This window comes from Macadamia integrifolia, unplaced genomic scaffold, assembly GCF_013358625.1.
Source record: "Macadamia integrifolia cultivar HAES 741 unplaced genomic scaffold, SCU_Mint_v3 scaffold933, whole genome shotgun sequence".
Lineage (NCBI taxonomy): Eukaryota > Viridiplantae > Streptophyta > Magnoliopsida > Proteales > Proteaceae > Macadamia > Macadamia integrifolia.
In genome coordinates this window covers 184,822-206,852 of record NW_024870586.1, presented here as the reverse complement: position 1 = coordinate 206,852, position 22,031 = coordinate 184,822, and the positions used below count along the sequence as shown (strand labels likewise).

At 37.1% G+C, this 22,031-nt stretch overlaps 2 protein-coding genes across 2 annotated transcripts; both read left to right on the top strand.

The window, feature by feature from the left end:
* Positions 1-2,642: 2,642 nt before the first annotated feature.
* On the top strand, positions 2,643-17,029 carry LOC122070482 (ABC transporter C family member 3-like). Its single transcript, XM_042634644.1, has 11 exons — positions 2,643-3,292; positions 3,344-4,580; positions 4,862-4,948; positions 5,034-5,684; positions 5,790-5,954; positions 14,659-14,953; positions 15,055-15,263; positions 15,419-15,724; positions 16,132-16,195; positions 16,355-16,594; positions 16,715-17,029. The coding sequence occupies exons 1-11, from the start codon at positions 2,643-2,645 to the stop codon at positions 16,813-16,815; spliced, it is 4,005 nt and encodes a 1,334-aa protein (XP_042490578.1). The 3' UTR covers positions 16,816-17,029.
* Positions 17,030-19,591: 2,562 nt separating this feature from the next.
* LOC122070470 (polygalacturonase non-catalytic subunit AroGP2-like) lies at positions 19,592-20,980 on the top strand. Its single transcript, XM_042634629.1, has 2 exons — positions 19,592-19,688; positions 19,791-20,980. Exons 1-2 carry the CDS (start codon positions 19,641-19,643, stop codon positions 20,760-20,762), a joined length of 1,020 nt encoding a protein of 339 aa, XP_042490563.1. The 5' UTR covers positions 19,592-19,640; the 3' UTR covers positions 20,763-20,980.
* Positions 20,981-22,031: the final 1,051 nt, after the last annotated feature.

Below are 22,031 nucleotides of genomic sequence, written 5' to 3'. Positions count from 1 at the left end.
TTTTTTTTTTTTTTTTTTTTCATGAGAGATAGCTATCCATTTTGTGTCTTAGTTTCTAAAGAAGATTTATCACATAGGCTGATATGTTTAATGCATAAGAATTTAAATCTGCCATATTAATTTATTGTACAAATTTGTATTGGCCATCTGAAATGGATTGCAATGAGACACTTAACTTTTAGTGAATTACTTAACCGGTGATTGGTTTCTAGATAAAATCAAGTTGAGTATGCATGGTTAGTTGTAGTATTATGTAACTAGTGCCTAAAATATGTGGTTACCATATTTAACAAAATAATATAGTATTGCTCATATGAGATGAAATAGAATGAGTAACTTTGTGTATTGGTCGTATGAGAAGCTCAGGTAACCATATTTAACAAAATAATACTGGTCTCTCTCAGATTATCATATCTAACAAAATGATAATGTATTGCTAATATGAGATGGAGTGGAATGAGAAACTTAATTTTGTGTATGACTCAATCCAGTCATTGATTTTGAAGATAAAATAAGGTTGAGTGTGTTAATTGCACTGTTGTATGCCACAAGGATTTTCCCCCTCAATTCGATGATCGTCAAGTTTCCATCAATGAATTGGCAACGTTTCTTGCATTCAAGCTATTACATGTTATCATTTGATAATTCTATTCACAAGTTAATTGTTGATGTTGTCTTTATGGTTATATTATTTGGAATTTCGGATATGGATCTACTACCTAGTTTTGAAGTTCAACTTTTTATTTTCTTTTTTATTTTGCTATTGAAATCACTGCAATGCATTATTTGGTATTCCTACGACATAAATTATGTAAACTCTCCCATGGGATTGCTCGAATTTAAGAATCGAGAGAATACTTGCTTTTGTAGACCAAACCAATCTCAAACAGAATGACCTACGACCAATAATTTGGGGATAATTCTCTGCTTCAATATTAGTGTGGATGATTCAAAGTTGGTATTAAAGACAAGAGCTGGGCGGAGCTACAAATTTTGTGAGATAGGAATTTTGAGATTCCGAATAAAAAGGGATCCAAAAGGGACGTCAAAAAGAGGATTTTATACTTGATAGAAATCCAGAAAAAAAAATAAAATGAGGAACTACTACAAGAAACAATTCTTCTAGATTGTTGAGGGAGTGAGGCTTACCAACTCTTCAAGGATGGATTAGGTTTCTCTTCAACTAAATTTTATATTGATTTCATGGAGAACTCTTCAAGGTTCAAGGGATTGCACTAAGCAATTTCCTTGAAAAAAAAAAAATCACTTATATGTCCATTTCTTACATGCTATCTTGGGTGGCTTTTTATAGGCAAATAAAATTCTAAAATCTCAACTTTTACCCCTAAGATTCTCAGGTTGAGATTACGTAAGAGAATAAAAGAAAGATCGTGGAGAAATCCCACTATCTTAGGTTGCTACAAAAGTTTGTATTGTCCAAGGTCTTGATGTAAGCTCCAAAGTCTTGATTCTTGTTCCAAATTGAGTAATGACATCCAAGTGAGTTTTTCTTTGCAGCTTCCAAGGGAGGATAAGCTTCTTGACATAGGAAGAGTAAGGAGTACTTAAAGGAATCTCTTAGAGACTCCTAATGGTGAATTTGACTAAGGGTGTTTGAGCCAATTTCTTTAGTGTTTTTTTTTTATGGCTTGGTCCACAATGTTGTTGGAGCTTATTCATGCTTTGGTCTAGGGCCAAATGGGCTTTGTAGGTTTCGAACTTGACTTGATGGGTTTGGGCCTGCATCAATGACGTTCTTTACTTTTCTTTGTATTTTGCTCCAATATCTTAGTTGTGAATATTTATTGGTAATTCTCACTATTAATGTTTTTTAATTGGATAAATAATTAATTTTAATTGGACAAATAATTATATAAAATTGCAGCTTCTTTGGTTCTTGATCTTCCATGAAAATTCTACCTATTCTCTTACTTTTAATATTTTTTAATGGTTTTTGTTCTATTTGTTCATTAACAGGTTCGATCACAACTAAGGGTGAAATTGAGAATCCAATATTGGTCTCTATGTTTTTGAAGCATTTAAGGTAGATATGGTTTGTATTTAGATGCTAGAGTTTCCAAAACATTTTGCAAACGGGCCTGCATCAATACATAATGTGGTAAAGCTTATAAGATTTTTACTGGATCTACCTGAGGCAATCCCTAAAATAGAAGAAAAGAAGATCTGCAAACATGGAAACTTTTGAAGAATTAAAGAATGACATGAATTTCTGGACATTCTTTTCGCAATCTTTTGCAGCCAATTTCTTGCATGGGTTTTCTGCTTCTTCACACTTATTTTTTGTATTAATTTTATCTATTTTTTGGGCTTGCAAGAGATGCACGATGCCTACCCTTGAAAATTCAAAACCACTCTTGAAGAATACATACTTTTTATACTATTGGTCAGCCCTTATATCTTGTATGAGCCTAGCTTTTTGTGATCTTCTCCTATGCATGTTAAACTGTCTCTTTGGGTTTCGACATGGTTGGTCTTATCTAAAGCTTGTTATCCAATTTGATTTTGTATTTAGAACACTCACTTGGGTAGTGATCTCTGCTTACTTACATATCCAGTTTTCTCATTCAAGTGAACACAGGTTTCCCATTCTACTAAGGATTTGGTGGGTCTTCTACTTCCTAATGTCTTATTCATATCTTATTATACATCTTGGTTTGTACTGGAAACAATCATCCTTACCATTCCTGTTATGGGTCAGTGATGCTATATCCCTTATTGCTGGTTTGTTCTTTTCTTATGCTGGGTTGTTTGGTAAGAGGCGAGAAGATGAAGATTTCCAACTTTTAGAGCCTCTTTTGAAAATTGGTTTCAATCAAAACAATGGTAACAATGGACAAGGATCAAGTGTCAATGGCGGAAGTGTATCTCCTTATGCAGATGCAAATCTCTTAAGTATTTTTACTTTCTCTTGGATGAGCTCTTTGCTTGCACTAGGATATAAAAAAACACTAGACCTAGAAGATATTCCTCAGCTTTCCAATTATGATAGTGCCAATGTGGTCTTTTATTGTTTTAGAAATAAACTTGAATCTGATGGTGATGGTTGTGGTAATGGTGGTCATGTAACAATAATCAAGCTAGTGAAAGCATTGATTCTCTCAACGTGGAAAGAGATACTATGGACAACTCTATTCTCCATTACATGCACATTGGCTTCTTATGTTGGACCATACCTTATTAAGACCTTTGTGCAATTTTTGAATAGCCCTTATCAGCTAGAATATAAAAGCTATGTGTTAGTGTTTATTTTTTTTCTTTCAAAGCTAATAAGGTGCTTCTCAGAGAGGCACTTATTTTTTCAATTGCGAAAGATGTCCATTAGGGTTCGTGCTGCCTTAGTGGGAATAATCTATAAGAAGGGTCTCAGGCTTTCAAGTCAATCAAAGAAATGTCACACTAGTGGGGGGACAATTAATTTGATGAGTGTTGATGTTGAGCGGACAAGCTTTTTCAGTTGGTACCTGCACGATATATGGAGAGTGCCTCTGCAGATTGTTTTAGCATTGTTGATCTTGTACATGAACCTTGGGCTTGGTTCACTTGTAGCTTTTGTTGCCACAATTATTTTGATGTTAGCAAACTTTCCACTAGGAAAACTACAAGAGAAATTTCAGAAGGAATTTATGGATTCAAAGGATCGAAGAATGAATGTAACATCTGAGGCTTTAAGGAATATGAGGATTCTTAAGCTTCAGGGTTGGGAGATGAAGTTTTTGGCGAAGATAATTGAGCTTAGGAACTTTGAAACAAGATGGTTAAAAAAATTACTTTATACATCAGCTATGTCTGCCTTTGTCTACTTGTCTGCTCCTATGTTTGTATCCTTGATTACTTTTGGGTTCTGTGTGCTTACAAGAATTCCACTAGACTCAGGGAAGATTTTATCTGCACTTGCAACATTTGATATACTGCAAGCACCCATTTATAATCTCCCAGACACAATCTCTATGGTGGTTCAGACTAAAGTATCTCTTAATAGAATAATTTCATTCCTCTGTCTCGATGATCTTCATTTGAATATAACACAAAAGCTTCCAAGAGATGATGATGACAAGGTTGCAGTCGAGATAGTCGAAGGGAATTTCTCTTGGGACCTTCATTCCCCTGATCTGACATTAAAAAATCTTAATTTTCGAGTGTATCATGGCATGAGAGTGGCTGTTTGTGGTTCTGTTGGTTCAGGCAAGTCAAGCTTACTTTCATGCATATTGGAAGAAGTGCCGAAATTATCTGGAACTATTAAGTTGAATGGAACGAAGGCCTATGTTGCACAAACACCTTGGATACAGAGTGGCAAGATAGTAGAGAATATATTGTTTGGTAAGAAGATGGATAAGGAAAGGTACGAGATGATCCTTGAAGCATGTTCATTGAAGAAGGATCTAGAAGTGTTTGCTTTTGGAGACCAGACTATCATAGGGGAAAGGGGTATCAATCTCAGCGGTGGACAGAAGCAAAGAATCCAGATTGCACGTGCTTTATACAATGATGCTGATATTTATTTACTTGATGATCCTTTTAGTGCCTTGGATGCTTACACTGGAACTCATCTATTTAAGGTAGATGTTCTTTAACCTCAACTTCGAAAGCTTTCCTTGAATAAATTGGCTCTAAGTTATATTTCTATTGTTAATTCATAATTTTTTACCTTAATAAACTAAGTTTGACCTAAAAAATTGACTTAACAAGAATGAAATCATAGTTGTCTAAACAAATGATATACAAATATATGAAATTGAGCGATGCATTCTAATATTAATATGTATAACTAGTTGGATCTTTCAAGCAATAAGATATTCTTTCAAGTTCCTAAATGTAAAAATCTAAACTTTTATGACAGGAGTGCTTACTCGGAATTTTGGGTTCAAAAGCAGTAATTTATGTGACCCATCAAGTAGAGTTTTTATCTTCTGCTGATCTTATCTTGGTGAGAATATATGATCTTTCTTTCATGAATTTCAAGTTCATCAACTTAGTTTGAGAGTGATTATTTACCTTATCGTGTTTCGTAGGTTATGAGAGATGGAAGAATTATTCAAGCAGGAAATTATAATGAAATACTTAGGTTAGGACTTGACTTTATGGAGGTGGTGGATGAGCAAAAGAAAGCTTTGGCAGACCTTGATTCTGTTAAATGTGAGGTTACTTTGGATGATTTAATTAATGGTGGAGAAGATCCAAATATTGTGTGTAGAGAGAAGTCTATTAAAAAAGATGAGGAAAGTGAGCTTGGAAACTACAAAACAGAAAAAATTATTGAACGAAAAGAGCAACTTGTCCAAGAAGAAAAGAGGGAAAAAGGTGGAGTTAATCCTTCAGTTTACTGGAAGTATGTTACCGCTGTATATAAAGGAGCTTTTGTTCCACTGATATTGCTGGCACAAATTCTTTATCAGTTTCTCCTAATAAGTAGTAGTTATTGGGTGGTGCTGACTACTCCTATTTCAGAGGATGTCAAATCTCATATCAGAGGATCTACTATCATCTTTGTTTATGTTGCTTTGACCATTGGATGCTCTCTTTTTGTACTTATAAGGTCCACGCTAATTGTAACTGTTGGATATAAGACGGCCACTTTGTTCTTCAACAAAATGCATTTGTGCATATTCCGTGCTCCCTTGTCATTTTTTGATTCTACTCCAAGTGGAAGGATTCTAAACCGGGTTAGTAAATTTTCTTAATCACTCTTGGAATCAAAATGATCTTTTTTAATCATCAAAAGATTAATATAATTTTAAATTTTGAAAAGATTATATTTTTATATACAGGCATCCATAGATCAAAGTGCTATTGATACCTCTATTCCCCATCAAATTGAAGAACTTCTTATCTCAGTCATGGGATTTCTTGGAACGATTGCAGTAATGTCACAAGTTGCATGGCAAATGTTAATATTTTTTATTCCAATGTTTGTGACATGCATATGGTACAAGGTAATTTTATATCCATTTCCACATCTCATGATTAAAATTTTAAATTAAGTTCTGCAACATTTTTCCCATAGTTAGCAGGCCATAATAGAAATTGAATTAAGCTTTGTTTAATTAGTAGAATTTGAATTCTCTTTGTTCACACCAAATTCAATTTAGTCGTGGATGCATATATTATTGGGTGTAAAAGTGGTGATTCAAAACTTAGGGACAAAGAAATTTGTCAGTCTGGTATTGCCTACTCCTAGATACATGTCGACGTAAAAAGACCACAATGCCCCAGCCCCGCGCACAAAAGATGCTCGAGCACCCTCCCATTGGCTTTGCACAAACACCAAATTGGCATGGTTCTTTCTCCCTAAAACTTAATATCATTATTGAATTTATAAAAAATATACATAAGAAATCCATTTTTATCACAAATTATCATGTATGGTAATGCAAAGCCATAGTCTAGTCCATCACCAACCAAAAACATTTGAGAAAAGACCAAATAAGGCCAATGTTATCAAAGTGGAAACTACACCTAAAGAGACATGGCTACACTTTTGATATGCATATGTTTTAACACTATATATATATATATATATATATATATAGAAGGTTTGCAACAAAGAAGGTTAGAAATAGAATTTGTAGTTGTACATTTTTTTTTATCGCATACAATGACATTATGGAGATTCTAATGAAACAATTTCACAACAATTTGTGACTCAACTTCTATTTCTTGTTTCTTGTTCCGATCGATTTGCTTTGTTTTCTTTTTTCTACATGTGAGGGAAACCTCATGGCCAATTGGTACCTCCATGACAAAGCCTTTAGTGAACCTGAGACCATAAGACACCCTTGGACAAGGTCGATCAAGGCCGATATCAATTCAGATTGTTTTGATTGGACTGTATCAGATACTTTTATCTTTTCTTTTCAGTAAAAATCATTTTTATTATGGTATTGGATTGTTCAAGATCGGGGATGATCAAGGCTGAAACCAATTTGATCCAATAGATACTGTTCGGTTCAATCCAAATTTTAGAGCCATGCCCTTATTATTATTATTGCCCTTGGAAGAAAAGGCAATAATAAAATACTTCGGACCATATACTTTTGAATAAAAGCCATAATCTTCTTCTAACCTCATCCAATAATCAGTTTAACCAGGCCTTAGACGGGCTTTAAATGTGCTAATGAGAAATTTATCTCTAAAAGATCTCTAAACAGACTTTAAATATATCAAGCTCTAATAAGTTACAACGAAATATTGGGCTGAGTTGGAATATTAATCGGTCAGGGGACCATTGGGGCTGGACTCTTATATCGGGAATGACCGACTGTTAATTAGTCCAGGATAAAAACCCAACAAGTTTAATAAATTGGTGAAGTTAGATTGGTCTTGCGTTCCCTGTAGGGCCTGCCGGTGCAGGCTAAAAATTGAAACCCCTAATCTCAGGCTTATTGTAGGCTACACCATGGAGTTGTCGATTGGGGATATGGAGACAAAATTACAAATAGAACTCATTTTAAAAGTGTGTAAGCAATGAGAATAAAAAGGGTAAAAAAATCTATTGTAACCAGCTCTGTTGTAAACAACAGGATTCTGAGAGCCCTCTCACAGTCACAGGGGATGATCCAGGAGGTGGCTTCCCGCCGGTTAGGGGAAGGCAACTCCTGTTAACGGACTTTTGGAAGGCTCAACCTCCCATGGAGCAGGTGGTTTTGGATGGGGGAAAGGATCCTTCTTTTGCCGCAAATAAATCCTTCGCCTCCATTGTCTGTTCTGATACTGAAGCTTCTGCAAAAGTGACCACCCCAGCTGATCAAATACCACACAAATCTTATGCGAATGTGGTAGGTTCAAACACACCGATGGTGGATGAACTGCTCGACCCAGTTCATGCAGGGAATTCGACCAAGGTGATCATCCCCCAACAGGCTTACGAGGATAGATTAATCAAATATCGATTTGCCTTGATTGGTAGAATCAATTTTCATTTTCTTTCCCTGGATGACATTCGCAGAGAAGCCCGTGACTCTTGGAAACTGAAAGGTAAAGTGAAGATGATACCCATGGGTAAGGGCTTCACGATCTTCCAATTTGAGTCTGAGCATGACATGGCCCAGATGTGGAAGAGAAGCCTTATGAAAATTGGAGGTCAACTCGTTCAGTTTCAAAGATGGCGTCCAGATTTTAGCATCCATGAAAAATTGATCAATAAGGTCCTAGTTTGGGTGCAATTTCCAGATCTTCCTCTAGAATATTGGCATGAAAAGGTCTTATTGACAATGGCCAAGGCAGTAGGGAGGCCAGTTGGTCTCGATCAGCGCACTAAGAACGTTATATACAGGAATTATGCTCGCGTTCTGGTGGAGATGGAAGTGGGGGTTCCGAGGCTGGAGGAAATCCAAGTTGAACGCAAACAGCCTGGGACTCAAACTTTGTTCTGGTTCAAGCAACAGTTGATCTACGAGGATTCATTGGGGAAATGCGGTTTCTACAAAAAAACTGGGGTACCAAGTTCATGCCTGCCGAGAAAAGAAGGCCTATGACGAGCGGCTGAATGCTCGAGACAAGGAAGGGATACCAGGGGCGGTGTATGAAGAAGACAGAGTCAACTCGGGAACGAGTAACTCACCGGTTCAAATCATCACTTCTTTGGAAAGAATGGATCACGATCTTGTGAATTTAAATTCAAATCGTGTGAACACTGATGGAGTAGTGGCGGGCTCTTTTATTCCCTTTAATTCTTTACCTCAGTTACCAAATGTGGAAGAAGGTGAGATTTTAATTGATTTGATTTCTCCCACTCACAATTCCATTATTCCTATTTCGGAAAATATGGAAATGGCTCATGAGGGGGAGATATTAAATAAGGAAGCTCATGATAGGGAGGAGATACACTCTAAATCTTTTGATTCAGATAAGGAGGCGGTATCTTCTGATGATGAGGTGGGCCGGTCTGATGAGGAGTCTAGCTCTGAATCTGGGTCGGAATCATACCAAGATACGGTCAAGGAAGGAGAACCGAACCAGTTTGGTTCAGTTTCAACCACTGGTCCAATGGAGTTTCAGCAGCAGGTGACCAAGGCCATGGCACCCTCCTCTCAGGGTGGGGTGATGGTTTCTGCTCGTCCTAAGAGGACAGGGGTGTCCCTAGGTAGTTCTTGAGGAGGTCTGGCCGGCAGGGGAGGTCGTACAGCGACGAATAGGGAGTATACTGCCCCATTACAGCTTCCTTTGAGCAGGAAGGAGATTGCTCGGATGGGGGTTCAAGCTGTCGACAAGGCGGCGAAGATGACTGAGAAAGGGACTGAAGCAGGGGAGAAAAGGAAAAAGAAAAATAAAGGTGGTGGTCAGACCTTGAGGTCGGACAAGTCCGATGGAACAACTTTTTAATTATGCAGATTTTCTATTGGAATATCTGAGGTGTTCGAAAGGCGGCGGCTACTAGAGTGTTGCATGTTTTTCTTCGTGATCACTCCCCTGATGTGGTGTGTATTGCAGAGCCCATGGTGGATTCAGTGTCTTTCCCTACCTGTTTTTTTAGTCGGCTGGGATTCATGGGCGAAATTATTCATAATTCTCGTCGTGACAAAGTGCCAAACCTCTGGGTAGTCTAGAAAAATTCTCTTGCGAGGCCTGTGATGGTGCATTACTCAAAGCAAATGATTTCAGTTTTAATGCAATGGAACGGTCAGCAGGTATTGGTTTCATTGATTCATGCATCGTGTTTCAGGGCAGAGCATAGGAATCTTTGGGTGGAGTTGGGCACTGTGGTTGCCCTGTCCCTTCCATGGGTTGCTCTAGGGGACTTTAATGCCACGTTGTATTCTCATGAGAAGAGGGGTCTTGGTAGATTCAATGTGGGTGCCGCGGCAAAGTTCCAGGCCATGGTGGATGCTTGTGATCTGATAAGCTCTCCGTCCTAGGGATCAAAATTTACCTGGACTAACAATAGATGTAGAGGACATGTGGCGGCAAGGCTTGACAGAAGTTTTTTCAATGCTCAATGGTTGGAAGTTTTTGGTGATTGTGGTCAGCAGGTGCTCCATAGATCAATTTCAAATCATGCTCCAATCCTTTTTTCATCGGCAGTGATTCCTAAGCCTCGAAATGCCCCTTTCAGATTTCATTTTTTTTGGATGGAAGAGGAATCCTTTGAGGACCTGGTGAGGGATGTGTGGTCTAGGGAGGTTAGGGATGGTCCCATTGGCAGGCTGGCTTATAAATTAAGGGCGGTGAAGAGTGCTCTAAAGGGGTGGGCAAGACAGAGTTTCCCTAACTTGGATGTAGCTCTTAAAGATGTTACTGAAGAAGTGGAGGAAGTCCAGAGAACTATCGACTAGGTAGGGATGTCTGATGATTTAAACTCCAGAGAAGCAGAGGCGAAAACTAAGCTCTTGAAAGCAGTGGAGATGCACGAAAAAAATTTGGGCTGAAAAGGCTCACTGCAATTGGGCGAAACTTGGAGACCGTAACTAAAAGTTCTTTCACCTATCGGTTAAGGTGCATCGTATAAAAAATAACATTCGCATTTTGAAAAAACAAGATGGTACAGTGGTCTCTGAGCCGCTACACATGGTAGAATATGTGTCGCATTTTTTGAAAATTTTCATAAAGTGGACCATTGCATAGATCATATGGAGCTATTGCAGGTGATTCCTAATGAGGTGAATAGGGAGGACTCTTCCATATTAGAAGCAATCCCTACCAGAGAAGAGATTAAGAAGGTGGTATGGGGGCTGGACCCAGATAGCTCTCCTGGCCCTAATGGGTTTCTAGGAGCTTTCTTCAAACAGTGTTAGGAGATAGTGGGTGACGATTTTTGTGGGGTTGTGATTGATTTCTTCCATTGTGGGAAGCTTCCGAATGGAATAAATAACAGTTTTGTGAGGCTAATTCCAAAGGTGGAGGGAGCGGTCTCTCTGGAAAGTTTCGCCCCATCTGTATGGCAAACTTTTTCTGTAAAGTCTTGTCAAAGATCATGGCTGAGAGGTTATCTTACCTTCTCCCTCGATTGGTTTCAGATGAGCAAGGGGCGTTCCAAAAAGGTAAGATTATCTCATCAAATATTAGGTTAGCCTCTCAGCTTGCCAATATATTACATACATCTTTCAGAGGGGGTGGCATGGGTATTAAGATTGATGTGCAGAAGGCCTATGACACATTGTCATGGGATTTCCTTTTCACGGTCTTGAAACGGTTCGGCTTCTCAGATGTGTGGTTGGCCTGGATTCACGAAATTTTGGTTTCTTCTAGAATTTCAGTGTTATTGAATGGTGGTCCGGTGGGTTTCTTTGGAGTCGAGAAAGGTTTGAGACAAGGGGACCCGCTCTCTCCAATGCTTTTTATTTTGGCAGAAGAAGTGTTATGTGGGGGTCTAAATGGTCTATTAAAGGAGGGAAAACTGAAGGCACTCCCTGGTCCTAGAGGTGCCATTGTTCCCAATCATCTGCTCTTCGCGGATGACATTTTTATCTTCATGAACACCGCAGCGAAACATGTTCGATGTCTGAGAGAGTTCCTGCTTAAATACCAATAATTTTCTAGCCAAAAATTCAGCTTGGAGAAGAGCAAGGTTTTTTTTGGTAAAGTCGCCCCTCACAGGAAGAGGTATATATCTGATCTGTTGGGTATCCCAACTTGCTCTCTTCCGATGAGGTATCTTGGGGTTGAGATCTTCAAGGGCACTGGCAAGAAGGATAGGATGCTTCCTCTTATGGATAAAATTAAATCTCGATTACATGGATGGTGAGGCAAACTCCTTTCAATGGCAGGTCGTGCAGAGCTCATTCGGTCTGTGATCTCAGGTATACCTATTCATAACTTCTCCATTTATTGGTGGCCTGAATCGGTGTTTAAAACGGTGGAGCACTGGATTAGGGATTTCCTATGGTCAGGGGATATTTACACAGTGAAGAAAATCACTGTGAAATGGGAAGAGGTGTGCCGGCCTAAGGAGGAAGGGGGTTTAGGTATCAGGCGATTGAGGGATATGAACTGTGCGGTGCTCAGCAAACTAGTGTGGCAAATGAAGTATGAAGGATATGCTTTTAGTACCTTCTTGCAGGCTAGGTTTGTGAATGAAGGTGGAGACCTCAAGAAGGGTTATAAAGCATTTTCGGTGTTTAAAGGAATTGTGAAGATGTGGAACTTTGTATCTCTATCTGAACGTTGGATGGTGGGTACTGGTGAGGACATTTTTTTTGGCAGGATCGATGGATAGGCCCCCTGTCTATTGCTGAGCGGAGTGGTAGACTTTATTGGAGACGGTAAGTGGTGTTTTCCTCCTATTCAGTCTGAATTTTTACATGATATATTCAAAGCTATAGGGAATATATCCTTGCCACGGGGTCAGAAAGACCAATGCTGCTGGTCTCTATCCTCCTTAGGATCTTTCTCCACTAAATCGGCCTAGGAAGCACTGAGAAAGGTTTCTCCTAAAGTGGGCTGGGCAAAAGTAGTGTGGGGCTCAGTTTTGATCCCCCACCAATCGGTGTTTGGATGGAGACTTATGCATGGGAAGCTTCCTTGTGATGACAAGGTAAAAAGAAAAGGAGTGCCGCTCCCTTCTAGGTGCGAGGTGTGCAATAAGGTTGAGGAGTCTATAAATCATTTGTTCTTGGAATGTGATGGAATTGTCTACATTTGGAGGGCATTTTCTGAAGTCTTTGGATTTCATTGGCCCTATCAAGGGGAAGATTTTTCAGCGCATGTTTCATGGTGGACTCAAAAATCCAACGCCGTTGGTCTGTCTCAAATGTGGATGGCAGGTTTGATTCTAGTTCCATACTTTATTTGGATGGAAAGGAACTCAAGGAAATTAGGGGACCGCATCGATCTAATGGACAAGTCTTTCATATAATAATGGAGGAGATTAGAAGACGTGGCCCAAGAAAGAGTAATAGAATTAAATCTCGCCTAGATTATGAGAGATGCTTGAAGCTAAATATGGAGGTTCCAAGAAGGAAGATTAAAGGGGTGCGAGAAATTTTCTTGCTGCCTCCAATGGATGGTTGGTGGAAGCTAAATTGTGATGGCTCGTCCTTGGGTAATCCAAGAAATGCAGGAGCAGGTGGCATTATAAGGGACAGCAAGTGCTAGATTGTATCGATTTATAGCTCCTTTTTAGGAATCGCTTTCAAATTTCCAAGCTGAATTTCAAGCGTTAATTGAAGGAATTGAGAGAGCAAGAGAGATGAATTGTGCATCTCTGTGGATTGAATGTGATTCGGGCGCTGTGGTGCTCATGGTTCAAAGGGGCTCGATCCTGTGGTTTGTTTGGCAAAAGCGGTCTTCCCTTATTTCTTATCTCAGTGGTATAAGATGGAAAATCACTCATTGTTATCGGGAGGCAAACCCTATAGCAGATTTCCTGGCGCAGACGGCTGCTAAGAAGGAAGCGTCTTCATCAGTAGTGGCATGGCCTCCTGAGGTGCTTGAGTTCTTGGCTGAGGATGCGATGGGCAGATCGCCCTTCAGATTTTATTGGTGTTCAGTTTATTTTTTTTGGCCTAGCGCCTATCTTTTTGCTGATGGCAATGCCGTAGGTGGAGGTGGGTCCTAGGTTGTGTGCTAGTTGTTTGTTTGTTTTTTTTTTTTTTTTTTTTTTTTTTTTTTAGATCTTCTTATTATGGATCCGCTTTGTACAGTTTTTAATTTTTCCCCTTTCGTCTCTTAATATACATGACCCTTTAGCGAAAAAAAAAAAGTTGTAAACAAATTTACCCAATCTTAAAAAAATAAATGGTACACTAAATAAATAGTTTTCAACAACTAAATATTAAGGATTTTACGAAAATGTCCATCACAAATATTTGTCTTAGTGGTCTAATAATTTTGGGTCATGTGCAGGGTTGCCTTAATCAAACTGACTATTGAATAGTTGTTCTCATTCTCATTAGATCAGGCTTGTGTCTCATGTTTGAGAAATCTTCATTGTATGATCAAACATGTATGTACTACCTACACTGTATTTTCATTGTATTTTCATTGCTTCATTGAAGTTGCCCAAAATCACGAAAATTGAATTCTCAACCACTTGAGGCTTAAATTTGATGGATGGATAGGTGGAGATTAGATAACCCACATCAATAAATTTCAATGGGAAAATTCTTCTTCTTCCTCCATTTCCTTCTTTCTTTTCCAACTTCTTTTATGTTTCCATATTTTCTTTACCTACATCTTTTTGGGCTATATATAATGCTAAGCCTACAAAAATATTGCACTTAGCCTAAGTGAAGTACCTAGGTTGCACTACACTGGATTTTGTGCTTGTTGTATATTCACGTGCTTTAGGCGACAATGAAGAAGGCTAAACTCTCTAATCTCTCGATCATTAGAAAATTTGTTTACTAATAAAGCAAATTTACATTTGGAAAAATATTGGATATGGACACATACTGTTATTAATTGAATATGAAATTTGTTATTTTGAGAAAAAAATTGATAAATAAGAAAAAGAAATTTGGACATTGTTATTTTGTGTTTTAGTAACCTTAAGAAAAAAAACTTAAGAATTTAGGGATGTAAAATTCTCACGGTATACAACAACAATAAACTCAGCCTTATCCCAACTTAGTGGAGTCGGCTATAAAGATCCATGCAAATCACTTATAGAAAAGAGTATATCATTTTCTTACTAACCATACATTCATTACACATTTTTCTACATTGCACCAAATTTATTTCCTTATGAACCTTGTTTTGTAGCGATACTATGTACCTACAGCACAAGAACTATCACGGTTAACTGGAGTATGTCAGGCTCCAATTATACAACATTTTTCTGAATCTAGTTTAGGTTCAACCACTATCAGATGCTTCGATCAAGAAGATAGGTTTATGGACATGAACCTCAAGCTGGTGGATGGGTATTCCCAACCCAAATTTTATTTCTCTGGTGCAATGGAGTGGTTATGTTTCCGTATGGATATATTGGCATCTATCACATATGCTGTATCTTTGGTTTTCTTGATCTTAGTACCGAAGGGAGTACTCAATCCTGGTAAAAGTTGAACTTTATAACTTTAAAATCATCCTTCAAGGCATTCATGACTAATTGTATGAAAGCATAATTTTGAATTTATTTTATTTTCTCTCTTGAAGGTGTTGCGGGTTTAGCAATCACATATGGGCTTAGTTTAAGTATGCATGGGGTCATATGGGATCTTAGCATTCTTGAGAATAAAATCATATCCTTTGAAAGAATGCTGCAATATGCTTGCATCCCTTGTGAACCCCCTTTGTTGGTAGAAGAAAATAAGCCTAGTTGTGAATGGCCATCGCAAGGAAAGATTGATATTGTTGATATACAGGTAGTCCCAAATCTAGTTCTCAAATCTTTTATCTCCTTACTAAATTCATCGTTTTATGGAGTAGTCTTTATGAAGCCTAATTTTGTTGGACAATTCTTCTTACTCTCACTGAATTCTATTAAGCTTAATTATTTGATTATTTAATATGTATATAGGTCCGGTATGCCCCACACCTTCCTCTTGTCTTGCGAGGTCTTACATGCACTTTCCCTGGAGGGATGAAGATTGGCATCGTTGGACGAACTGGATGTGGTAAATCAACTCTCGTACAAGCTATCTTTCGCATGTTTGAACTTACAGCAGGTCAAATCTGGATAGATGACATCAACATATCAAAGATTGGCCTTCACAACTTACGATCAAGATTGAGCATCATCCCGCAAGACCCTACAATATTTGAAGGGACTCTAAGAAGCAATCTTGACCCGCTTGACGAATACACAGACGAACAAATCTGGGAGGTTGGTTTTTTCTCATTTAATGAATAATCTTTAATCAATGACAAATATAGGATGAACTTATATCTTCTGCTTATTGATGGTCCAAACACAAGACAAACCCATCCCAATTGACTGGATGGGACATGTATCTCTATAATTTTCTTTTAAGTTTTGAAATCTTTTATGTTGACATATTGAAATCATTTCATTTCATTGGACCATCTTTGGGCCAAGTTTGGCCAGAAAGGGTATCTTAGTTGGAACCTGAGAGGTGCATTGATTTTATTGCCTTGTTTTCCAGTTCCACTTGGCACCTCATGATTGTTCATTTTATCTTTTGTATAGCTCATTTTTAATGTTTAATTCCATGTGACTTTGAATAATCAAGCAAGATGGTAATTTGACATGAACTTTATTTTTTTGTTTAGGCTTTAGATAAATGCCAGCTTGGTGATGAATTTAGAAAGAAGGAAGGAAAGCTTGATTCCGTAGGTTGGTTTCTTCTTATATTCACCCTATATCAAAATTTCTCAACATCATTTTATCCATGCATAAGTGCATAGTCCTTCCAAAATTCTTATTGGATGATATATTTAACTTTTAATGCACAACCCAACCTCCTAACCTATTTTCATATGATGGATGTCACAGTAACTGAGAATGGAGAGAATTGGAGCATGGGTCAAAGACAACTAGTCTGTTTAGGAAGAGTATTACTCAAGAAGAGTAAAGTATTAGTCCTTGATGAAGCTACTGCATCAGTGGATACTATGACCGACTATTTAATTCAGCAAACACTCAAGCAACAATTTTCAGGGTCTACTGTCATCACAATCGCACATAGGTTAACATCAATTCTTGATATTGATATGGTCCTACTTCTTGATAATGGTTAGTACATACTAATTACTACACAACAATTGAATAAGTTCACTTGAGTTGGTAATATATCTTCTCATCCTTTTCTGGTGTTTGCCTAATCAGATTTACATGTTTTATTATTTTAAACAGGTGTTGTAGTGGAATATGATTCCCCAACCAAATTACTAAAGAACAAGTCCTCGTCATTTGCAAAGCTTGTTAAGGAGTATACTCTAAGATGTAGTTCCTAGTTTTTTAAAATGCTAAACAAGTGAGTTTTAAATGTTGAATTAGAGTGAGGTGCATTGCCATTTTGAGTATGAGAAAAAAAATTTGGGATAAAATTGTGGAACATATATTGAGGCTGCCTGTAATCATTTGAATTAGCAGTGTCATTGAGTTGAAGTATTGACATTGAAAAGAAGCTGATGACAGAAAAGATATATACTACTGCCTGTAATCGCTTTTCTTTTTTTCATACATGTCAACATAAATGTGGGAGAAGTTTTAGCAATCTGGAGATATCTTTAGACCACCACAAATATCTACCACATGGTAGATTGAATAGAGCTGAAAGTTTGTCGACAAGTAGATCTCTAAGTCTCCTACTCACATGTCAAGTTTTAGCCAAAATGTAGTTGAAATGGTAAAATAAAGCTTTAAATATCTAATGAAAAAATCATTAAAAAAAAAAAAGAAGAAATGGGCAGCTTAAAATATAAGAGAATAAACCAATACATTAAAGCGTATATGTTTGAATCTGAGTCTAAAATTTGATATTTGGCCACCTTGGCCATTTTCTAAAAAGATCACATAGTCAAAATGTTATATCACTTCCATATGACAAAACTTCGTGTCAATCTAGAGAAACCCTCTAGACACTACCAATTTTTTTCTTTTTTCCGTCATAAAGCTTATATATAGAAAATTTCATGTTTCTACAATAGAAATATCTTAATCTATTTATAGAAAACGGGTTATCTTTTCTATGCCCATATTGTTCTTACCAGTTCTTGCTATATTTTTTAGCTTCCCTCCTCACAAATTAAAGTTTTCCTTCTATGGTCATGCATTTTAAAGTAAAAGTCTCGAATTGATTCCTAGAGTGACAATTTGAATTTTTCCTATTGCCAACCATGTGGGAGGTCGTCCTGACCTAAAAAACATATGGTGGAGGTTTTTCACAAAAGAAAATTATTATCAATTAAATAGCACTTCATGGCACCAACTTTTCTATTGGAGTTTTTTTTTTTTTTTTTCTCAAAATTATCTAACATCCCATTTTTTGGTAAGTTAGAAATGTTAGATGAATTAAGTGATCTATAACCTTCTTTGGTGGGAGGTTTGGGTGTCTCTTGTTGATCAAGCTTTTCTTTTTCCGTTTTCAATGACTTTTATGGGCTGGAAATACTTGTTTACATATTTGGATTGTATATGTCATTCATTATTGTTTTAGCAGGTGTAGCTGTCTAAGTGAATTTAATAATTTTGTTATGTCTTCCTTATTAACTTTGTTGGAGAATATAGGTCCTTTATTGGGTACACTAGGGCTCCGATAGTTGGAGAAAAAAGTGAATTTTGTTATGGATAGAGTTGGACACAAAGTTGAGATCGATGTTGTGGGGAAGAGTAAGTCCATTACTTGATCTTACCTTATTTGTATAGGGAAACTTACTAGTCACAAAAATACATGCAAATAAAAGTGCCCGATGTGTTTACACCCAGTTGGCATTAGTACAAAGATTCTTTTTATGGTTTGCAATCAAATCCACTTAGGCTTAGTTGGTAGTCATTTTTTTTTTTTTGGTAGTCAAGAAATGAATAGAATAGGAAAAGAAGAAATCAAAGAAAAAAAAAAATGATGAGAAAGATACATATTATTCAATCTTTGCATTATGATTATCTCTTTTAAATAAAAAACTTAATGTGTCTATCTCCCTCTTTAAATTCAAATATTTTTAAATTTTTATTTATTTATTTCCTCACAACTAAACTAAGCCTTAATATCTACCACATGGAGGAATCCCTCTATTAAAATTGATCATTGAGACAAGGAGATCTCACTTCGAATTAGATACGTGCAAATTTTTTTCTCCATCAATGATGTATGGACCACCATGCATGATAAGGTTTTTGTGGCAAATGAGGTGAGGTCCACATTTGTGGGCAGGTAGGGGTTGAGTTTCCTACTTAAATTTCATGTTTGGGGTCTAATGCAGTTGACCATGTGGTAGCTAAAACTAGATGTGAAATTGCCAATAAAAGGGCTATAAATTCGATTTGGCTTTGGAAAACTGTACTCCATTATGCAACGCTTGAATTTCCATATCATTGTTTCATGAGACAAAAACCAGCTCAGCTGTATAGACCCTCTCCGCCAATAACAATCCAATCCGGGGATCTGTGATCTGATTTTTAAAATTATGATCATTAATCAGAGGAAAAAGGTAGGGAATGAGGATGTTTATCACTTTTTCATAAGCTGTGACTTGGCAACAATGACCTTACACGAATACCTAGCCAAATAAGAAAGTAATGAGATTAAGGAGAATGACCCATAATTGACGGGTAATTTTTGTTATGGAAGAAAGACCGTTCCCTGCTAGCGTATACCTGGCGTGTATCTACACCAAGACACAACGTGTACCTGTGCCAAAAGGTAGCATTCTCGTACATTTTTTTGTTATTTAAATAAGGGAGGAAGTTAGGCATGCTATCGGCTTTTCTAGAACTATTGATTCAACTAATGAAAATGATGAGATAGGAGAGGTATAAGGGACTTTTACGAGGGGAGAATAAGAGAGATAGACACAAATCTGGGTATCAACTATTTCCCTTTAAAAGATTTGAGGGTTGTAAAGCATTTGGCTGTTTGCTTTAATGATTCACTAAAATTATTTTTCTTTTTTTCACTTTCTACATTTAGCCATTTAGAGGACAGAAAAAAACTTTTCCCTTTTTTAATTTTTATTTATGGAAACTACAAAACATTTCCTCTATAAATTCGAAGACCCCTTTGCATCCAACAAACCCAACTCCTTCCCACTAAGGCACAAAACGAAGTTCGGGTTCCACCATGATACATCCCAAGTTGCTTGGCCTTCTAATAGTAGCATACTTTAGTGTAAAATAATTATGCTTTTCCATTATCCATTCATTTCAACTTTATTAATGCTTGTTACTGTTTTATAATTCTTATTTGGTTGTTATTTTTTTCCCATGACAGGGTTCTCGTGCTGAAAATGCCTTCTCACAATACTGGAAAGAACATATTGGTCTCCCTCACCCACCACATTGGTTAGCTGCAAAGGCTTCTCCTTTAAGCCCGCAACAGATGGCACATTTTGTCAAACTAATGAAGGAAAATGAATTGGCTTCCCACCTTCATTCATTCTGTAAGCAAGCCAATATTGCTTGTTCTACAAATGCATTGGTAAAGAAGAAAAGGAACAACAGAATCCTGCGACCAGTTTCCAAGTTCAATGATAACAAATTGAAATATGAACTTCCAAATGAAATACCTCTATCAATTGCCAGCCAAGGGGGATTGCCATATTTCCGGGAGTCAATGGTAAAAGAAGGGAGTTTCATGCCTATCCCTGATCTAAGAGATCAAATGTCATATAAATCGTTCTTGCCGCGAACTCTAGCATCAAAATTTCCATTTTCCTTTACTCAAATTAAGGAGTTCAAGAAGCTTTTTGGTGTAGTGGATAACACAAACATGGATGAGTATATTCAAAACAACCTTAAGCTATGTGAGAAAAGTCCCAATCAAGGTGAGCAGTGCACCTGTGCAACTTCTGCTGAGGATCTCATCGATTTTGTTACCGAGAAATTAGGACACCATATAGACATATGGAGTACTGAGAGTGTTGAAGGATCTTATGAGAATGTCACAATTGGAGCTATGAAGCTTGTCTATGGAAATTTCTCTGAAGCACCAACCTTATGCCATAGTCTGCCATTCCCATTTCAAGTCTATTATTGTCATGTTCTTTGGAAAGTAAAAGTATATGCAGTGGAGCTACATGCAAGGAAGAAAATGAATCATGTGATCATGGCATGTCATTATGACACATCAACTTGGAATCCAAACCATCTTGCTTTTAAGCTATTGAGTTTTGGCCCTGGCCTAATTGAAGTATGTCATTGGATAAATGAGAATGGAATGGTCTGGACTAAGTCTCTAGGTTGAACGACATTTGAAGATTTGTTTATCTTCTAGTTCTCTTGTTCTGTGTTATATTATAACTGCTTAAGTTATTGAAGGATAAATAATGACCTAAGTTTCATTTGATTCTTATGTCTTACAAGTTTCAGTATAACTTGTGAGTGATGGTGGAAGTGAAATCGATGGTCCTAAATTGATGTAAAAGAAGAAATACTGGTAAAATGTTCAAGACCTGTTTTTCCTACATTGATCTAAAGGGAATGATCTCGTTGTCAAGCATCTAGATCTACCGCATTGCAAGTCAGATGAGGCTGAGAATTTATCAGCAGATAGACCCACGGTCCCTACAAAATAATTTTCATTACCTCAAAATCGAAATCAAATCGAATCGATCCAATTTCTGTATTCAGTTTCATTTAGGTTATAGACGTCTCGGTAATTCATTTCAAATTCAATTTGACTGGAATAACCTACAAAACAGATACGTTTGTAAGGAAATGCCGAAGGTGAGGCTCCTCTAATCGTCTTGTTTACTGAGGTTTGATTGATGTAATATTTTTATTTATTTTTAATAAAATTCTTAATCTTCTTTTGAAGAAAAGAAGTTGGTGCTCACATGTCAAGTTTAGCCAAAATGTAGTTGCCCAAATGGCGAATACATCTTTAAAAATTTAGTGAAAATGGTTTTCAAAAAAAAAAAGGGAAATGAACACCTTAAAATTTTAGTAAATATGTTAATACGTGGGAGGGCATATGCTTGAATCAGAGTAAAATTTGAAAGTGGCCAACCATATACCATTTTCTAAATATCCATATAGTCAAAATGCCGTATCACCCTTCCATAAAGCAAAACTTGGTACCAATCTAGCTAGAGACATCCTCCAAAGATCGCCAGTCAAATTTTTTTCCAACTACACAGCTTCTATGACAGAAAATTTGCATGTAGTTACAACAGACAACTCAATTCATTTATAGCAAACATGTCACCTTTTTTGTGCCTCAATCGTTCTTTACTGATTCTTATTATGATTAAATTTCCCAGCTTCTCCTCCTCACAAAGTTTTCCTTGTATGGTTATGCATTTTGAACCGAAAATCTCAAAATTGATTCCTAGAGACTAGAGTGGCAATTTGAACTATTCCTATAGCCAACCATGTGGGAGGTTGTCTAGACCTAAAAGAAAACATGGCTGAGGTTTAAAAAAAAAGTCGTAATTAAATATCACTTAATGACATCAATTTTTTGGTTGAAATGGTTTTTTTTTTTTTTCCTTTGAAAAAAAACCCCCTTAGC